Genomic DNA, 15,224 nt, shown 5'->3' on the forward strand with positions numbered 1-15,224 from the left:
ACAAGTGTGTTTGGAGCTCCTTGTTTTTGTGTGTATTTTCATATAATCTTAAATCCAGAGATTATACTGTGAATGAGAGTCCCTCTATTTCCCTATTGTAGTTATAGAATAGTTTTTCCCTTAACTCAGCTAATTTCCTCTTCTTTAGACTTAATATGTTCATTTCTTACCCCTCAATATTTAATAAGTTTATTCTCAAGTACCTAGTTTTACAACCTTTACAACCCGAATATTCAATCCAATAGTTATTCTGAAACTGTGAAGTCATCTATATTATGATCATCGTTTTAATTTGGTGATAGTTTGATCTTTTAAAGAAAGTGATCCCAAAGAAAAATTATCATTGATATTAATGATACTTTTTTTCCTGTACCTTGCCCAGTTTCAACAAAGAAGAGCTTGACTGGATGGACAAAACCCTCATAAGAAGCCAAAAAAGAAGAAAACCTCAAGCAGTAAAAATGATGTTCATGGCTTCAATATTGATCAATCAAAGAGTGAGGAGATGTTCATAAATAGTTCTCAGGGTGTTGGATCAGCCATGATGCCTGAATCCACAATAATGAGAACTCTAAACAATGAATAAATGCTTAAGCATGAGCAGGTCTTTTCTGTTGATGTAAGTATTCATCCAGATTTTAAAACATTCTACCTCTAACTAGAAAGTAGTGGCAGTGAAAAGTCATTAACATCCACCTGAGGGAAGATTGACAAAGTCATTGACTTTTTAGCATCAAGAACTGATGATTCTTTTAAAAAACTTGAACTTTTCTGATGGCATATTAAGGATTTACTTTTATTTAAAAAAGTTACATGAATTAGAGGAATGGTGTCTTTGATGCTTTTGGCTTACAGATGACATCTACTATATATGTAAAAGTTCTTGGTACTTTTGTATTTATAACAATGCCTTGTGATAAATTTTATATGCATTATTATAAGTCATTATAATTCATAATGGAATGAAATTTTTAAAGATTTGGATAATTTTTACTAGTTTTTTAATAGTATTTTTGTGAATTTTCTATCATTGTTACTAACAGCAACATCTTAGTAAAGCAGGATTTTTTTTTGTAAAGTATGATATTTAGCAGGGGAAAAAATGTCATAATTGTAATCATGTTTTACTTTTGCTGTAGCCAGAAAGTGAGATTTCAACCACAGCAGATGATTACACTTCGGAGGTAAGACTAACATATCCCAATTAAAAATGTCATAGATAAAATTGATATTTTTTGAAATTATTGATTGTTTGTACTTTATTACTTATAAATTTATATGCTTCTGCAAATATTTAATATAATTTAAGGTAACATAATATAATATAAGTGGATTGAAAAACTGAAAATTATATTTTACTGCTGTATCTTTTTCCAGTGGTTAGCTAAAGTCTTAACTGTTTGAATTGCTTAATCCTTAATTATATAGCAGCCCTATTTTGTTTTTTAGGAAAGTGAGTCTGCATTTGTAGGATCCATGACCATTTTAAGAGCCATTTAGCACAGTAAAAATTTCATAATTAGTATGATTTTTATAGTAATTTTTTTAAAAATGTTTGAATACTAGTGTGTGTGTATATATGTATGTGTGTATATATATATAACATTTATATATATAAATGTTTATTGGAATTAATGTTGCTGTAGTGTTGTGCGTGTGCATGTGTGTTACTGGGCATTAAACTCAGGGCCTTGTACATGCTAGGAAAGCACTTTGTCACCAAGCTACATTCCCAGCCCTTTTTCAGTTTTATTTTAAGATAGATTCTTGCTAAGTTGCCCAGGCTATCTTTGAACTTGTGATCCTCCTGTCTCAGCTTCCTGAGAAGATGGGATTAATGGTGTGCATCACCATGCCTGACAATGATGATTTTTATTTTAGGTGATAAACTATAAAATAGGCATTGGTCTCTTAAGAAATACCTGCCTTCTTTATATGTTTGCAATAAGTATCCCTTTGTTATCTTATTCTTTTTAGATATGATTGTCATTTCTTTGCTCCCAAGTTTAGAGTACATGAAAAATTATTCTTTATTCTGAATGTTTAAGCAACTTAGTATATTTCATAAGTCTGAATTTATTGTAGGCTTCTAATAGAAAAACCATGTCCTTTTTTTAAGAGAGAGAGAGAGAATGAATATGATTCTTTTTTGTAGATGGACACAACACGATGCCTTTATTTTATTATTATTTTTTAATGTGGTGCTGAGAATCGAACCCAGGTCCTGCCCATGCTAGGCAAGCACTCTACCATTGAGCCACAATCCCAGCTCGAAAAACCATGTACTTAAATTAACATATTACAGTTTTTATTTTTGTTGTTTGAGTGTGGGTGTGTGTTTGTTACTGGGGATTGAACCCAAGGGCGCTCTACCACTGAGCTACATTCCCAGCTGTTTTTATTTGAAACTGACTTGCTAAGTTGCTCAGGCTAGCCTTGTACTTGCAAACCAGAATTATCTGAACTTTTTCCATGGTGTGGTTCTCTGAGGACCTGCCTCTGAACATCACCCAAGAAAATGCTCCAGCAGAGTAAAGTCTTGAAAGTCATTCACAAAGACATTGTTAAAATTTGCCTTGAGCTTTTTTCTGAGCTGGCAAAAAATAAAGAAAACTACAGGGAAAACATGTCAGAGGCATTCTCTTAAACTCTCTAAAACCTAGAAGCTCTGAGGACTCCCAATAACTACTGATGCCTTTCTGAGCTGCTTGACTATCATACCTCCCAGTCTGGAGGTGAGATCACTTTTCTGTCAAAAATGTCTGTTGCCTGAAGGAGACTCAGGTCTCATCACTGATGAGAGCAAAGATAAGATAGCAACTCTGCTTTTGTGGAGTGGAGAAACAGGGCTTTCAGTTTGTATATTGATGAGTGTTGTATGCTGTAGCTTGGGGAATTTGGTGGGAAGGCCTGCAACTAACTAAAGATGAGGATGAGAAGAATGAAATGGAGGAGAGTAAGGTGAAGTTTGAGAACTCTTCTGCAAACTTATGAAAAAAATTTTAGATAAGAAGTTGAGAATCTTAGTTATGAAGGTTGTGACAATCCTCCAGTAGGCTGTCTTCAACCTGCTACATTGTGACTAGCACTTAGGGCTGAACAGTGAACTCAGAGCAGATCATAACAGTCCAGGCACTTCAAGACAACTCTACAATGGGCAACATGATGGCCAGAAAATACTTGGAGATAGATCCTAACCAACTCATTGTGGGGCATTATAAATATGTTTAAACTGAATTAGAGAAGAACTAACTGAATATTTGCTATAGAGGTATTAGATATAACTATTATACTGGATAAATAATTTATGTAATACTGATAACATGATATTTGACATTATCTTTGATGATATTTACAAATATTCATTTTATTACACTGTTACTTCAAAATAGAAATTTTAGTGTGTACTAAAATCAGAATGTGTCATTTCTGAGTCATGAAAAACTAATTGAAATTTAGAAGTATTACAATTTGAAAATTATCACAAGTGACTTTATATCTAGAAGTAGTATTCTACATTCTTGTGGTTTTTCACCAATTACAATAATGTGTTAACAAAAGTTGTTTTTTTGCCTTCCCTTTAGCTTTATTTCTCAGAGATTATTCTTAGAATAAAAGTAGAGGAATCAAACTGATTTTTTAAAAGTCTCTTAGTTAGGACCCTCTCCCCCTTTTATTTTGGCAGTTGTGGGTATTGGGCCTTGCACATACTAGACAGATGCTCTACAACTGGGCTACATCTTCGGTCCTAGGATTTTTACTTTTTAATGTTTCATGGCTCATACAGACTTAATCCTAACTCTAGACATTCTGACTAGTCTGTCCTACATATTTCAATGTTAACAATTTTATTCTCCTGGGTTCTATTAACATAGAATTGTGAAGGCTTAAGATATGGGAAGGAATGTGGGCAGGAATGAAGTTGGTTTTTGTATTCTTAGTGGTAAAAAGGCAATTAAATGATTAATTGTTAAGAAATTAATTTCCCACTCCTTAAACATTATATACATATTCTATCATCCTCCTTTCTCTTACTACACAATATCTGTTCTACAGACAAGTGGTGATATGTTAAAGAAAGCCCCCACATCTGTCTGGATTGGCATGACTAGCAGTAGTACTATCCCCAGAGGAAAGATTTTAGGGGAGTGTTCTTTACCTCTTTATTTCCCTTGGCTTGCTTACTAGCCTTAAATAAAATTTATACCAGTAAATGGTTTTATTTGAAAATAAATAAGGCTTAATTTTAAAAATATATTTAGCTAATTTTAAGGAAGCATTTTGTAAAGAAGATCTAGTAACTTGAAGCTTTTAGTTATCTTTCTGGAGACTAAACAGGAACTGCACTTAGAACTTCAGTTAACTTAAATGAAAGTGTCTTTTGCATTGTAAGAACTTAGATGTTTGAGGAATGATTGACATTTGATATGCCTCTTGGATACTTCAGTTAAATATAATTACCATATTTGTTTTGCTATTAAGGCATTTTCCCTAGACGTAAAATATACACAGTTAGTAAAAATATTATTGTTAGGTAAATAAAATTTGGTCTATCATAATATATCAGGAAATTGTTTTTATACAGGTAAATGATTGCTGTAATGTGGTGAAAACAGGAAAGCCTACCAATTTATTAATGGTACAGTATATAAAACTACTCATGATACTAATATTTTTTATTATTTAAAACCATTTGACTTACTAACCAAGCTTTCTCCTGTATGTAATTCTTTCTGTATGTGATTTATAAAAGTTACTAGATCTTCTTTATTGCTTAACATAACAAAGTTACCTCATTTTCATTATAACATGGAATTGGAACAAAATTTGAAGATATGCTGTTTAGGGGTAATATCACATTAATAGCAAACCAGATTGCCATAGAAGTGAACTTCAAAGTGAAGAGTGATGTTTTAAAGTGGATTTTGCTATGGAATTCAATATTCGAATTCCTCTCTCAGGAATGTTGCTAGTACTGAATTATTAAAAATATTGGATTGATTTAGGAAGAAGAATTTGGTGTCGTTGATTCTTATTCTGAACAAGGCACACACTATAGTGAGACTCGCCTAGAGTTGATAGAAAACAAATTAGTTGGGAAACCTGAACATGAGCTCGAAGTACTGAACAGAGAACTGGAAGAAATGAGGGCCAACTATGGGACTGAAGGATTGCATCAGGTACATTTACCTTCTGTGGCCTTTGTTTGCTACTCACAAAAACAAAAACAGGAAATTTTTTTTTAAATTTATTTTTTTTAGGTGAACACAATATCTTTATTTTACATTTATGTGGTGCTGAGAATTGAACCCAGTGCCTCATGCATGCTAGGCGAGTGCACTACCACTTGAGCCACATCCCCAGCCCTCCAGGAAATTTTAATGATAGTTTATTTATTTAATGAGAATTACAGGTGTTAAGATTATCTCATTCACGAGAAAAATGGGGTTCTTGCACATAGTATTAAGAATCCCATTTTACACCTAGAATTCAACTAATAGGGGTATCATGTATGTTACTTTGTTTATTTAACTTAATAAGATAGAGTAAAATAACTTTAGTGATTTCAGGACAGATGTTTTTCTAATGAGCCTGAAAGAAAATTGTGGTATAAATCATATTTTTTTTAAAATGATGACTTAAACCCATTAAGAATATCAGCAAGTCCCTGTAAATATTATCTGCAGTTAGAGTGACATCTCTTGTAGTAAGTAATCAGTTATGAATCAAGATGAAAATGGGATATTAATGAGGATGACAGAATAGATTTCAGTTTCATCCTCTCCAAGAACAAGTTGGTGGTGTTGCCTGGTAACAGATTGGGGGAGCTCCCCAATATAAAGGCATTTGCTTCTAGAATTTGATATATAGAAAAGCCAGAACAAGTGAAAATATTTTGCATGTGCACATTAATTTCTTTCAGATTGATTTGGAAGTAAAACAAATTTCTTAAAGCTCATAGCTCTCAAATGTGGGAGATAGCATACAAATTGTAAGAATTCCACTAATGTGTTTTGAATCTCATATTCTTTAAAAAGTTGCTTGTAACAATGATAATCAGTTTTATGTAGAATATAAGCCTGGAATGTAATTATTTTCACTGATTTCCTTTAGTTACAAGAATTTGAAGCAGCACTTAAACAAAGAGATAGTATTATCACACAGCTCACCGCCAATTTACAACAGGCAAGAAGGGAAAGGGACGAAATGGTGAGAGAATTTTTAGAGTTGACGGAGCAAAGTCAAAAATTGCAGATTCAATTCCAACAAGTAAGTATTACAAGTAGAACAAGACATACTCGATTTTTATAACGAACTTTTAAATTTTTTCACTTTCTAGAACAATTCTGTTATAAAGCCATTTGCTTATTCGTACTGGAAAAACTAGTGAATAAGTGTTATGTTAATCAAGAATTTAATTTATACTTCTTGGGTAGTTTCTTGCTGTTGTTTTCTTTGTACTTCCTCCCTGTCTCTATTTAAAAATTCTACAAAGTCTTATCAGGTGTATTTTTGCAGAAATTTAACCTGCAGTTACACCCTAATTTTTCCAACCCTGGTATGGTTTTATGTTAATTAGGTTCTCAATTATTACTAGACTGACAACTGGATATATTCCATTTATCTTTAGTTGGAACTATAATCTAATTGTGTTAAACAAAAGGGAGGAATTTAAGGTAATAATACAGGCTTGTTTATAGAACTTAAGGGCAGAAATACAATCAGAACTCTGAGAGAAATTGGAACTAGAGTTTGAAAAGTCATCAAGAATCCAGGAAGAACTTTCAGTCCGTATTTTTCTCTGCCTCTCTGCCTGTCTTATTTCTCCTATTTTCTCAGCTTTATAATGTGAAAGGTAAATTCTTTGGCTCATTACCCAAAGTGCACATGACCTATCAGCATGTTGACGGCATGGAAACATGTTGACTGAGATCGTAAGCCTATGAAGTGAGCATAGTTTCCAGAGAACCCCTGTGGGCTGAGGGTACAATAAAGTGTCACTTCAAAATTTAATATTTTGAGGTTTCTTTCTATTTTCAAGTTACAGGCTAGTGAAACTCTACGAAACAGCACTCACAGTAACACAGCTGCAGATTTACTGCAAGCCAAACAACAGATTCTCATTCATAAACAACAGCTTGAAGAACAAGACCATCTATTAGAAGATTATCAAAAAAAGAAAGAAGACTTCAAAATGCAAATTAATTTCTTAAAGAAGAAAATTAAAGTATATAAAATGGTATGTGTATCTTAAGGAAGTCAACCTACTTGTAGCAGCTTTGTAATTAACTTTAAAGTTTTTAATGGAGGTGTTTATCGTTTTTTATGCATATGCACCCAAAATTTCATAATTGAGTCAAACTCTTTGAGTATATAAAATAATATATTTCAAAAACATTGAGAATTTCGTAGTAATAGTTTTAAAGATGATACTACTCATTACTCTGCTCCTTAAAAGTGATCTGCCTATGTTAAACTAAATTCTCAGGAGAATCTATTTTTATAACTAGGATTTTTATCCTTTTTCCTCCAACTAAGTGTATTTCTTCTTATTTTAGCCATGATTATAAAATTCTGAAAAAGAAATTTTGTAAATTTAAACTAGAAAAAAATGTGGTTGATTCTTTTTATTCACTTGAGTTATATTCCAGTTTGGGGGAACTATTTAGTCAATAATTGCTCCTGGTAGGAAATGTATCACATGGATTGTAATCTTTAATCTTAAAAGCAATTCATGCTAGCAGATTTCATTTTTTGTTTGTTTTTTTGAGAAGTTGAAGTTTAGATGTGATTTGCCTGAAGCTGCCCCATTAACAGGTGCCAGAGTTGAAATTCTGAGCTCCTTGCACTACACTTCACTCTGATCCTTGCCATCTCTGTCCTCTTTTTTGCTCTGTGAGAGCTGAAACAAGGCAGTGTGATCACTGTGTTTGAATGTAACTGAACATCATTTTACAGTAACCCAAATTTTTTGCCATCACTCTGTGTGTGTCTACAAATGTCTATGAAAGCACCATTGGTATGGATTTGTGGGTTTCAAATAAATTTGAGCAAGTAGGCAAATACAGAATCTGGGAATAATGAAGATGGAGAATACATATAATACAGCATATTTAATAAACTTAGAAGATTCTACAGGAAGTTGAGAAATTACCAAGAAAAGAATATTGTTTGGATAACAAAAGCATTAACTAGCACTTATAAAGTACTTACTCTATAACAGGCAGTATTCAAAGCCTCTTACACATATTAATGCATTGAATCATCACTACAACCCCATGAGATAAGGGTACCTTTATCATTTACAAATGATGGTACCAAGATAATGCAAGATAAAGGAAATAATCCAGGTGCAGAAGTGATGTATTGATAGAGCCAGATTTCAAAGCTCAGCTATCTGACTCCAGAGACTCCTCTTTGAAAAATAGGAAATGTACAAATTAAAATTATGAGAAGGGTAAGCTTTTCAACTAAGGCAATTTAAAGATTATGCAAGTGTTTACAGAATACCTATTCTGTAGTAACCCTTGCAAAAGATACATGACGGACCTTAAGATGTCCCCTTTCTTCACTGAACCCATGGAGAGGTGCGGCATGTACACACATTACCACAAAATAAAAAGTAAGTGCAGGTAACAAGTGTTATGAATGTTTTGACGAGGTCTGATTTATGAGGAAAAGATTCAGGGTAGACATCAGCACGGAGGTAATATTTGAGATAGATCTATAAATTGGAATAATGTGTTATTTATATTTTGTTTACCCATAAATTGGTATAATAAATGGAACATAATATATGGAACAGCTATTCAATACCTATTTGGTAATCAAGAGAATTGCTTATGAATTCATGACAAATAGAGATAGGCAGGATATTCTTTGCGGGGTGTGGAATGGGCATAAAGACCCAGGCTGAAATGTTGAAAATGTATAGGGAGCAAAAAGTAATTTACTTAGAAAGCAATAGGCTTTGGAAGTGTCTTTCTGGAGGGTAAGAGTAGAAAGACAATCAAGTCCTAAGTTGAAAGTGTCTGTATCTAGGATTTTATTATTTCTTATTGTCACTAGGCTGTATAATTTCAGATTACCTAAAATTTATGTAATTCATTTTAGTAATGAAAATAAACTGTTTATTTGAATGTTAGCAATAATACTTTTATTGTTCTTATTATTATATTTTAATTTCTCAGTTTTCAAAAAAATTAATCCCTTTGAGAAGTAGTTCTGTCAGAGCAGCTGAAGTAACTATATTGATAGTCAAAGGCTCATTATCCTAATCCTCCAAACCTCCTGTGTTATAGTAATCACAAACAGGAAGTATATTATTCCCCACTCTTTCAGGTGTAGTTCTAAAAATAGAGGTTTTCTTGACTGAAGGGCTCTCAGTTTTGTAACATAGAACAAGTGATTTAAAACTATGTAATTTGAAAAAAGCTAAACAAAGAAAACTGTGAATTTGTGGTGTTTAATAGTTGAATGAAGAATTATGGTTATCATATTAGGTGTTGGACAGTGTTGTTATTTTCTTTTATGAGGAGTGTTCCTTTCATCTTATAGAAAATCAGGAAATAAAATGATAACAGATTTTTATATCAATGTTAACATTTTTCAAAACTAGTTATTATTTAGCAGTTTAGCTAAAATTGACCATCATGAACTGATTTTATTTTTTTAATTTTTTTTTTAGTTGTAGATGGACACGATATCTTTATGTATTCATTTATTTTTATGTGGTGCTGAGAATTGAACCCAGTGCCTCATTTGTGTGAGGCAAACATTCTACCTCTGAGACCCAGCCCCAGTCCTGATTTTACATTTTATATAGGTTCCAAATAATTTATAAATTTCTTTCTAGTATATGAATATATTTGTATAAAGCTCAGTAAAAATAAAATACCTTTATTATTTTATTTTAACCTCAAACACATTCTGTGATATAGAGGAAATTTATCTTTATTGTACAGAAAGAAATACCAGAATTAATAGATTACACTAATTTACTAATGTTGCATTCTAGTGTAGAAATTAAGAAGGCTCAGCACTTGGTAATAACATATGATGTAATTGGAAAAGGAATATGTGACACTAAGACAACAGCTCATAGTCTCACTCAAGAGGCTGCACAAGATAACCTTGGTTTATGTAGTGCAAAATTTGGCCTTTATTTGTTAGGCTCAGAAGTCATATTTTTTTTTCTTGAGCTATATCAGAGGTGAATTAGTTCAAGATGTTAATCTTTGAGTCTAAATATAAGACTGTGAATTTACAATGAGAAATAATTATCACAAACTTCAGATTTTAAGCTCATTGGATTTTATATTCTTTCTATGGACAGATGAATTTTAAAAGCCATGTAATAATTTAAAAAGTTGTTTATTAAGTATTAGATGAAAGGGTGTTGGAGGAATCAGATATTCAGTGGCATGAGGTTGAGATAACCTGTTACATCCATCTCAGAGTAGTAATGTTCATGTCTGTAGACTAAATTTCTTAAATGCTCCTTGCTGTAACTCCTAACATTGTTTTCTGCATTCAGTATGGTTTTTCAAGAGGGATCAGACTTCTCAAAGGTTGACGGTGCATTGGTCTTTTTCCAAGAACTATACTCAATTGATCAATGCATACATTTTCTTAGTACATTCATTCAAGGTGCCTAGAAGTCCTGTTTGGCAAGGACTCGTGTCTCCTTAAGATAACTTTACTTCCTTACCTATATTTTCATCAGTTATATGGATTTCACTTATTTTCTTGGCTTTGGGACTATAGCTCTTAACTGTTTAATGAATATGCATTAATATGTCTTGTCTTAGCCTAATCTCCAGTTCCAAAATTGAGTCCCCAGATAGGAACTGGGGAAAATTATTGATGGTCTTTTATCTTTCTGTTTGAACTGTAGGTCTAAGCCCAAGTTGGTATGCTGTAAATATACAGTAGTGGTCTTAGGTGTCACTTGATGTTCAGTCACTTAAGCATTGCATATCCCTAAATTTCTGATTCACTTAAAACCCCAGGAATGAAGTTAAGGAAGACTTAAAGGAATCCACTTTAGTTCTTGTTGTTGTTCTCATTTTATAGCACTTGTCCATGAAATACCTTCAAATCACTAGAATACAGGGGAGGACCAGTATTTATTTATTTTTTGTTTTTTCTGAGAATCCAGGGGAGGACAGGTTTTTATATTTTTGTGTCTTCTGAGAGTGTCTAGATAGTATGTAATACTATAACTAGCCATCAGAAATACTTATATTTAGAATATTGACCAGTTAATATGAAAAATGAAAATGTGATAGTTTATATAGATATTTTAGTCAGACTGGTTTTTGTTTTGTTTTGCTTTTTTGGTGGTGTTAGAGATCAAACCCAAGGCCTCACACATCCTAGGCAAATTAGATTGCATTTTTAAATTTAAATATTTAATCACAGCACAATGTAAGAGAAATTTCTTCCCAAGAAGGGTAAAACTGTTATATTGTTTGCTCATATGTACTGTCAGGTAGATAAGTCCTAGGTCTCCTTGTACTGGGAAAAATGGGGTGGGGGGGGGGGCAGGCCCAACAGTTGCTTTTTATAGAAATTTATAAAAAGGAGACACCCATAAGTAGTTGCCAGAACCTAAAAAATGTCATTCTTATATTTTCATTTTCTTTTCTTTCTAAAGGAACAAGATGAAGTAGAAAAGTCAAATAAAAAAGAATTACAAGAAAAGGAGGCAATCATCCAGGCATTAAATATAAGAATAATTGAAGAAGAAAAAGTGAATCTTGAGCTAAAGGATCAAGTCACAGCCACTGAAAAATTAATGAGAGAAGTACAGGAACAAATTGCAAGTATGAAATTAGAGCTGGCTAATTCTAAGCCAAAAGAAAGACAATATTCTGAAGAAATAAAACAATTAATGGGTACAGTTGAAGACCTTCAGAAAAGACATCATTACACAGATAGCCAGTTTGAATCTGAGGTGGTACAGAGAATGATGGAACAAGAAATGCAGAAAAGATTAGAACAACTCCGAGCAGAGATGGATGAAATGTATGGGCAACAGATAGTACAGATGAAACAAGAGTTAATAAAGCAACACATGTCACAGATAGAGGAACTTAAAGCACAACATAAAAAAGAAATTGAGAGTGTTTTAAAATCACATTTAAATATTACAATTAATGAAGATCAAATAAAGTTAATGAACGTGGCAATAAATGAACTGAATATGAAATTACAAGATACTGATGCGCAAAAGGAAAAACTCCAAGAAGAACTAGGAATAGTTTCAGGAGAAAAATCTACTCTGCAGAGACAACTTGATGACCTTTTTGAAGAATTGAACTTTTTAAGGGACCAAATTCAGAGAGCTAGAATGATAATAGCTGAACAAAAAAGTCAACTGAATGAAGCACGTAAGTCCCTTAGTACAGTGGAAGTTTTAAAAGCTGAGATTGTTCTGGCATCTGAATCTAGGAAAGAACTAGAGTTAAAACATGAAGCAAAAGTTACAAATTACAAGATAAAACTTGAAATGTTGGAAAAAGAAAAAAATGCTGTATTAGACAGAATGGCTGAATCACAAGAAGCTGAATTAGAGAGGCTGAGAACACAGCTCCTATTTAGTCATGAAGAAGAACTTTCGAAACTAAAAGATGATGTAGAAGTTGAACATCAAATAAATATTGAAAAACTTGAAGATAGCTTAGGCATTCACTATAAACAGCAGATAGATGGCTTACAAAATTTAATGAGTCAAAAGATGGAAACAATGCAATTTGAAAAATATAATTTGATAACTAAGCAGAATCAGTTGGTTTTGGAAATTTCAAAACTAAAAGATTTACAGAAGTCCATCATGGATTCAAAATCAGAAGAAATGACCCTTCAGATGCATGAACTCCAAGAGGAAATTGAAATATTAAGACAAGAAAAAAAAATGTATGCTTGAACAAGAAGTTCAGGAATTACAACTTAAAATTGAATTATTGGAGAAACAAATAAAGGAAAAAGAGGATGACCTTAAAGAAAAGTTTTCACAACTTGAAGCAGAAAATAACATTCTTAAAAATGAGAAAAAAGCTTTTGAGGACATGTTGAAAATTTATGTTCCTGCTGAACAAGAAGAAATATTGATTTTCATTGACTCCAGCAAGTCCATATCCAAAGATTGCAGCTGGCAAAAAGAAATGGAAATGCTTACAAAAGAGAATGAGGCCCTCAAGCAACAGTGTATTCAGCTAAATGAAGAAATTGAAAAGCAAGGAAGTACATTTTCATTTGCTGAAAAAAATTTTGAAGTTAACTATCAAGAGTTACAGGAGGAGTATACTTGCCTTCTCAAGGTAAAAGATGATTTAGAAGACAGTAAAAACCAACAAGAATTAGAGTATAAAAGTAAACTTAAAGCACTTAATGAAGAGCTTCATTTACAAAGAATAAATCCAGCTACAATCAAAGTGAAAAGTGCCATGCTTTATACTGACAAAGCTTTTGTCGCAGAGCCATTAGAAATCTGTGAAGTTGTTGAGAAAGATACAACAGAACTTATGGAAAAACTTGAGGTAACCAAGCGAGAAAAGCTAGAATTGTCAGAGAAACTGTCTGATCTCTCTGAACAATTAAAACAGAAACATGGTGAGGTTAATTTTCTCAGTGAAGAAGTCAAATCTTTAAAGCAAGAAAAAGAGAAAATTCTATTGAGATGTCAAGAGCTAGAACTCCTAATTAACCATTATAGAGCAGAAAATATAAACATGTGTGATGTTCATTTAAGTTCTTTACAAGATGGAATAGTAACTATTATAAACAAGGATTCTCAAGGATCATTATCTAATGTAGGTGAAGATTTTGGAGAAGAATCAAAAACAGTAGTGGAAGAGAAAATTTCTTTTGAAAATGTGGCTATTAGAAGAGAAAGCAAGCAAGAACAGTTATTTTCACCATCAGTAACAAATGAGTCCTCACCTGGGAGAGATCAATCAAGTGAAAACGATAAACTCCATCAGGAACTTTATGTACTTAAATCAGAACAGGTATGTTTACTTATTTACATATGGTATAGCACAGTGAAAATGTACATTTCATGCTAAAAAGAGTTTTCACCTTCTTAAAACAAATTTATAAAAGAAAATGAAAGTGAATCATGTAATTCTCATTTGGATCTATCATTTATCATTTAATTTTCCTATTTTTTTCTTAAACTGTTTTTCTTTTAGCTAATCTGTTATATATTCTGCTCAGGAAATAAAGCAATATTTTCTTTTTAAAGACAAAATAATATTGTTTAGAATTTCAACTTTACAAAAGTTATTGATTTTATAACTTAGTATTTTGTTGCAATTTCAAAGAATTTTAGAGTTTTTATTTCATACTGGTCTTTTTCAAGGTTCCACAATTGTAAACAAACTCTTGAGTGTTTTAGATCCTTATGCAGTTTTTCAATAGTTATTAATTCTTTTTCCTTTGTGCAAGAAAAACACTTAAGCCCTAGAGTTTTTTGAGTCTTATACCTGAGGAGGAAAAAATAGTATTAATTTTCTGTACAGCTAAAGAAATAAAACACATAAGATAATAGGTTATTTCCTTTTATGTCAGCTATTCATATTAGAAATAACAGAAAAGTCTGATGTGTATCTTCAGTATGATAATGCTAAATAAACTTTTGATAATTAAAAACATCTTTTAGCTGTAGATGGACATTTTACCTTTATTTTATTTATTTATAATATGGTGCTGAGGATTTAACCCAGTGCTTCACACATGCTAGGCAAGCTCTCTACTACTGAGCCACAACTGTAGCCTGCTAAATAAACTTATGTTTTTCTAAAACTTAGGTAATAAATATCTTTTGCAGATATAAGAGTTTAGTGTTGAAAGAGAGAAGAAGTTAAGGAGTATATATTTCAGTGAGGAAGACAGGTAATAAATGAGAAAATAAGACAGAAATATTGTTAACAGTCTATGAAGAAATTAAACAGGGTATTGTGATAAAATAAAACAGGGAAGCTCACAAAAGAAATTGAGAACGATGGGTGGAGGTGGGTGGTGGTCTGGAGCTTGGAGGAATTAACACTTGAACTGAGATTCGAATGAGAGGGAAGAGGCTGCATTATGGAAATTAGAGCAGTTGTTCCATGAGTAAATTTGAGGAACCGAATTGAAGGCCTATGTAGTTGAGTTTGAGAAGAGTTTGAAGAAGGAAGAAACTCAATCATAGGGAGCCTTATAGACTTTGTAAGTTT

The 15,224-nt window shown here is 32.3% G+C and overlaps 1 protein-coding gene across 1 annotated transcript in view; it reads left to right on the plus strand.

Annotated features, from left to right (window-relative positions):
- The first annotated feature begins 352 nt into the window (after positions 1 to 352).
- The window catches only part of LOC143410777 (A-kinase anchor protein 9-like), a 37,521-nt gene continuing 22,649 nt past the window's right edge, over positions 353 to 15,224 (plus strand). The window contains 8 exon segments of the mRNA XM_076871504.1: positions 353 to 619; positions 1,140 to 1,184; positions 4,586 to 4,639; positions 5,007 to 5,180; positions 6,115 to 6,270; positions 7,043 to 7,240; positions 11,660 to 12,921; positions 12,923 to 14,015. Of these exon segments, the coding sequence (XP_076727619.1) occupies positions 353 to 619; positions 1,140 to 1,184; positions 4,586 to 4,639; positions 5,007 to 5,180; positions 6,115 to 6,270; positions 7,043 to 7,240; positions 11,660 to 12,921; positions 12,923 to 14,015 (3,249 nt within the window).

The sequence above is a fragment of the Callospermophilus lateralis genome, chromosome 11 (genome assembly GCF_048772815.1).
Source record: "Callospermophilus lateralis isolate mCalLat2 chromosome 11, mCalLat2.hap1, whole genome shotgun sequence".
NCBI classification, from domain to species: domain Eukaryota; kingdom Metazoa; phylum Chordata; class Mammalia; order Rodentia; family Sciuridae; genus Callospermophilus; species Callospermophilus lateralis.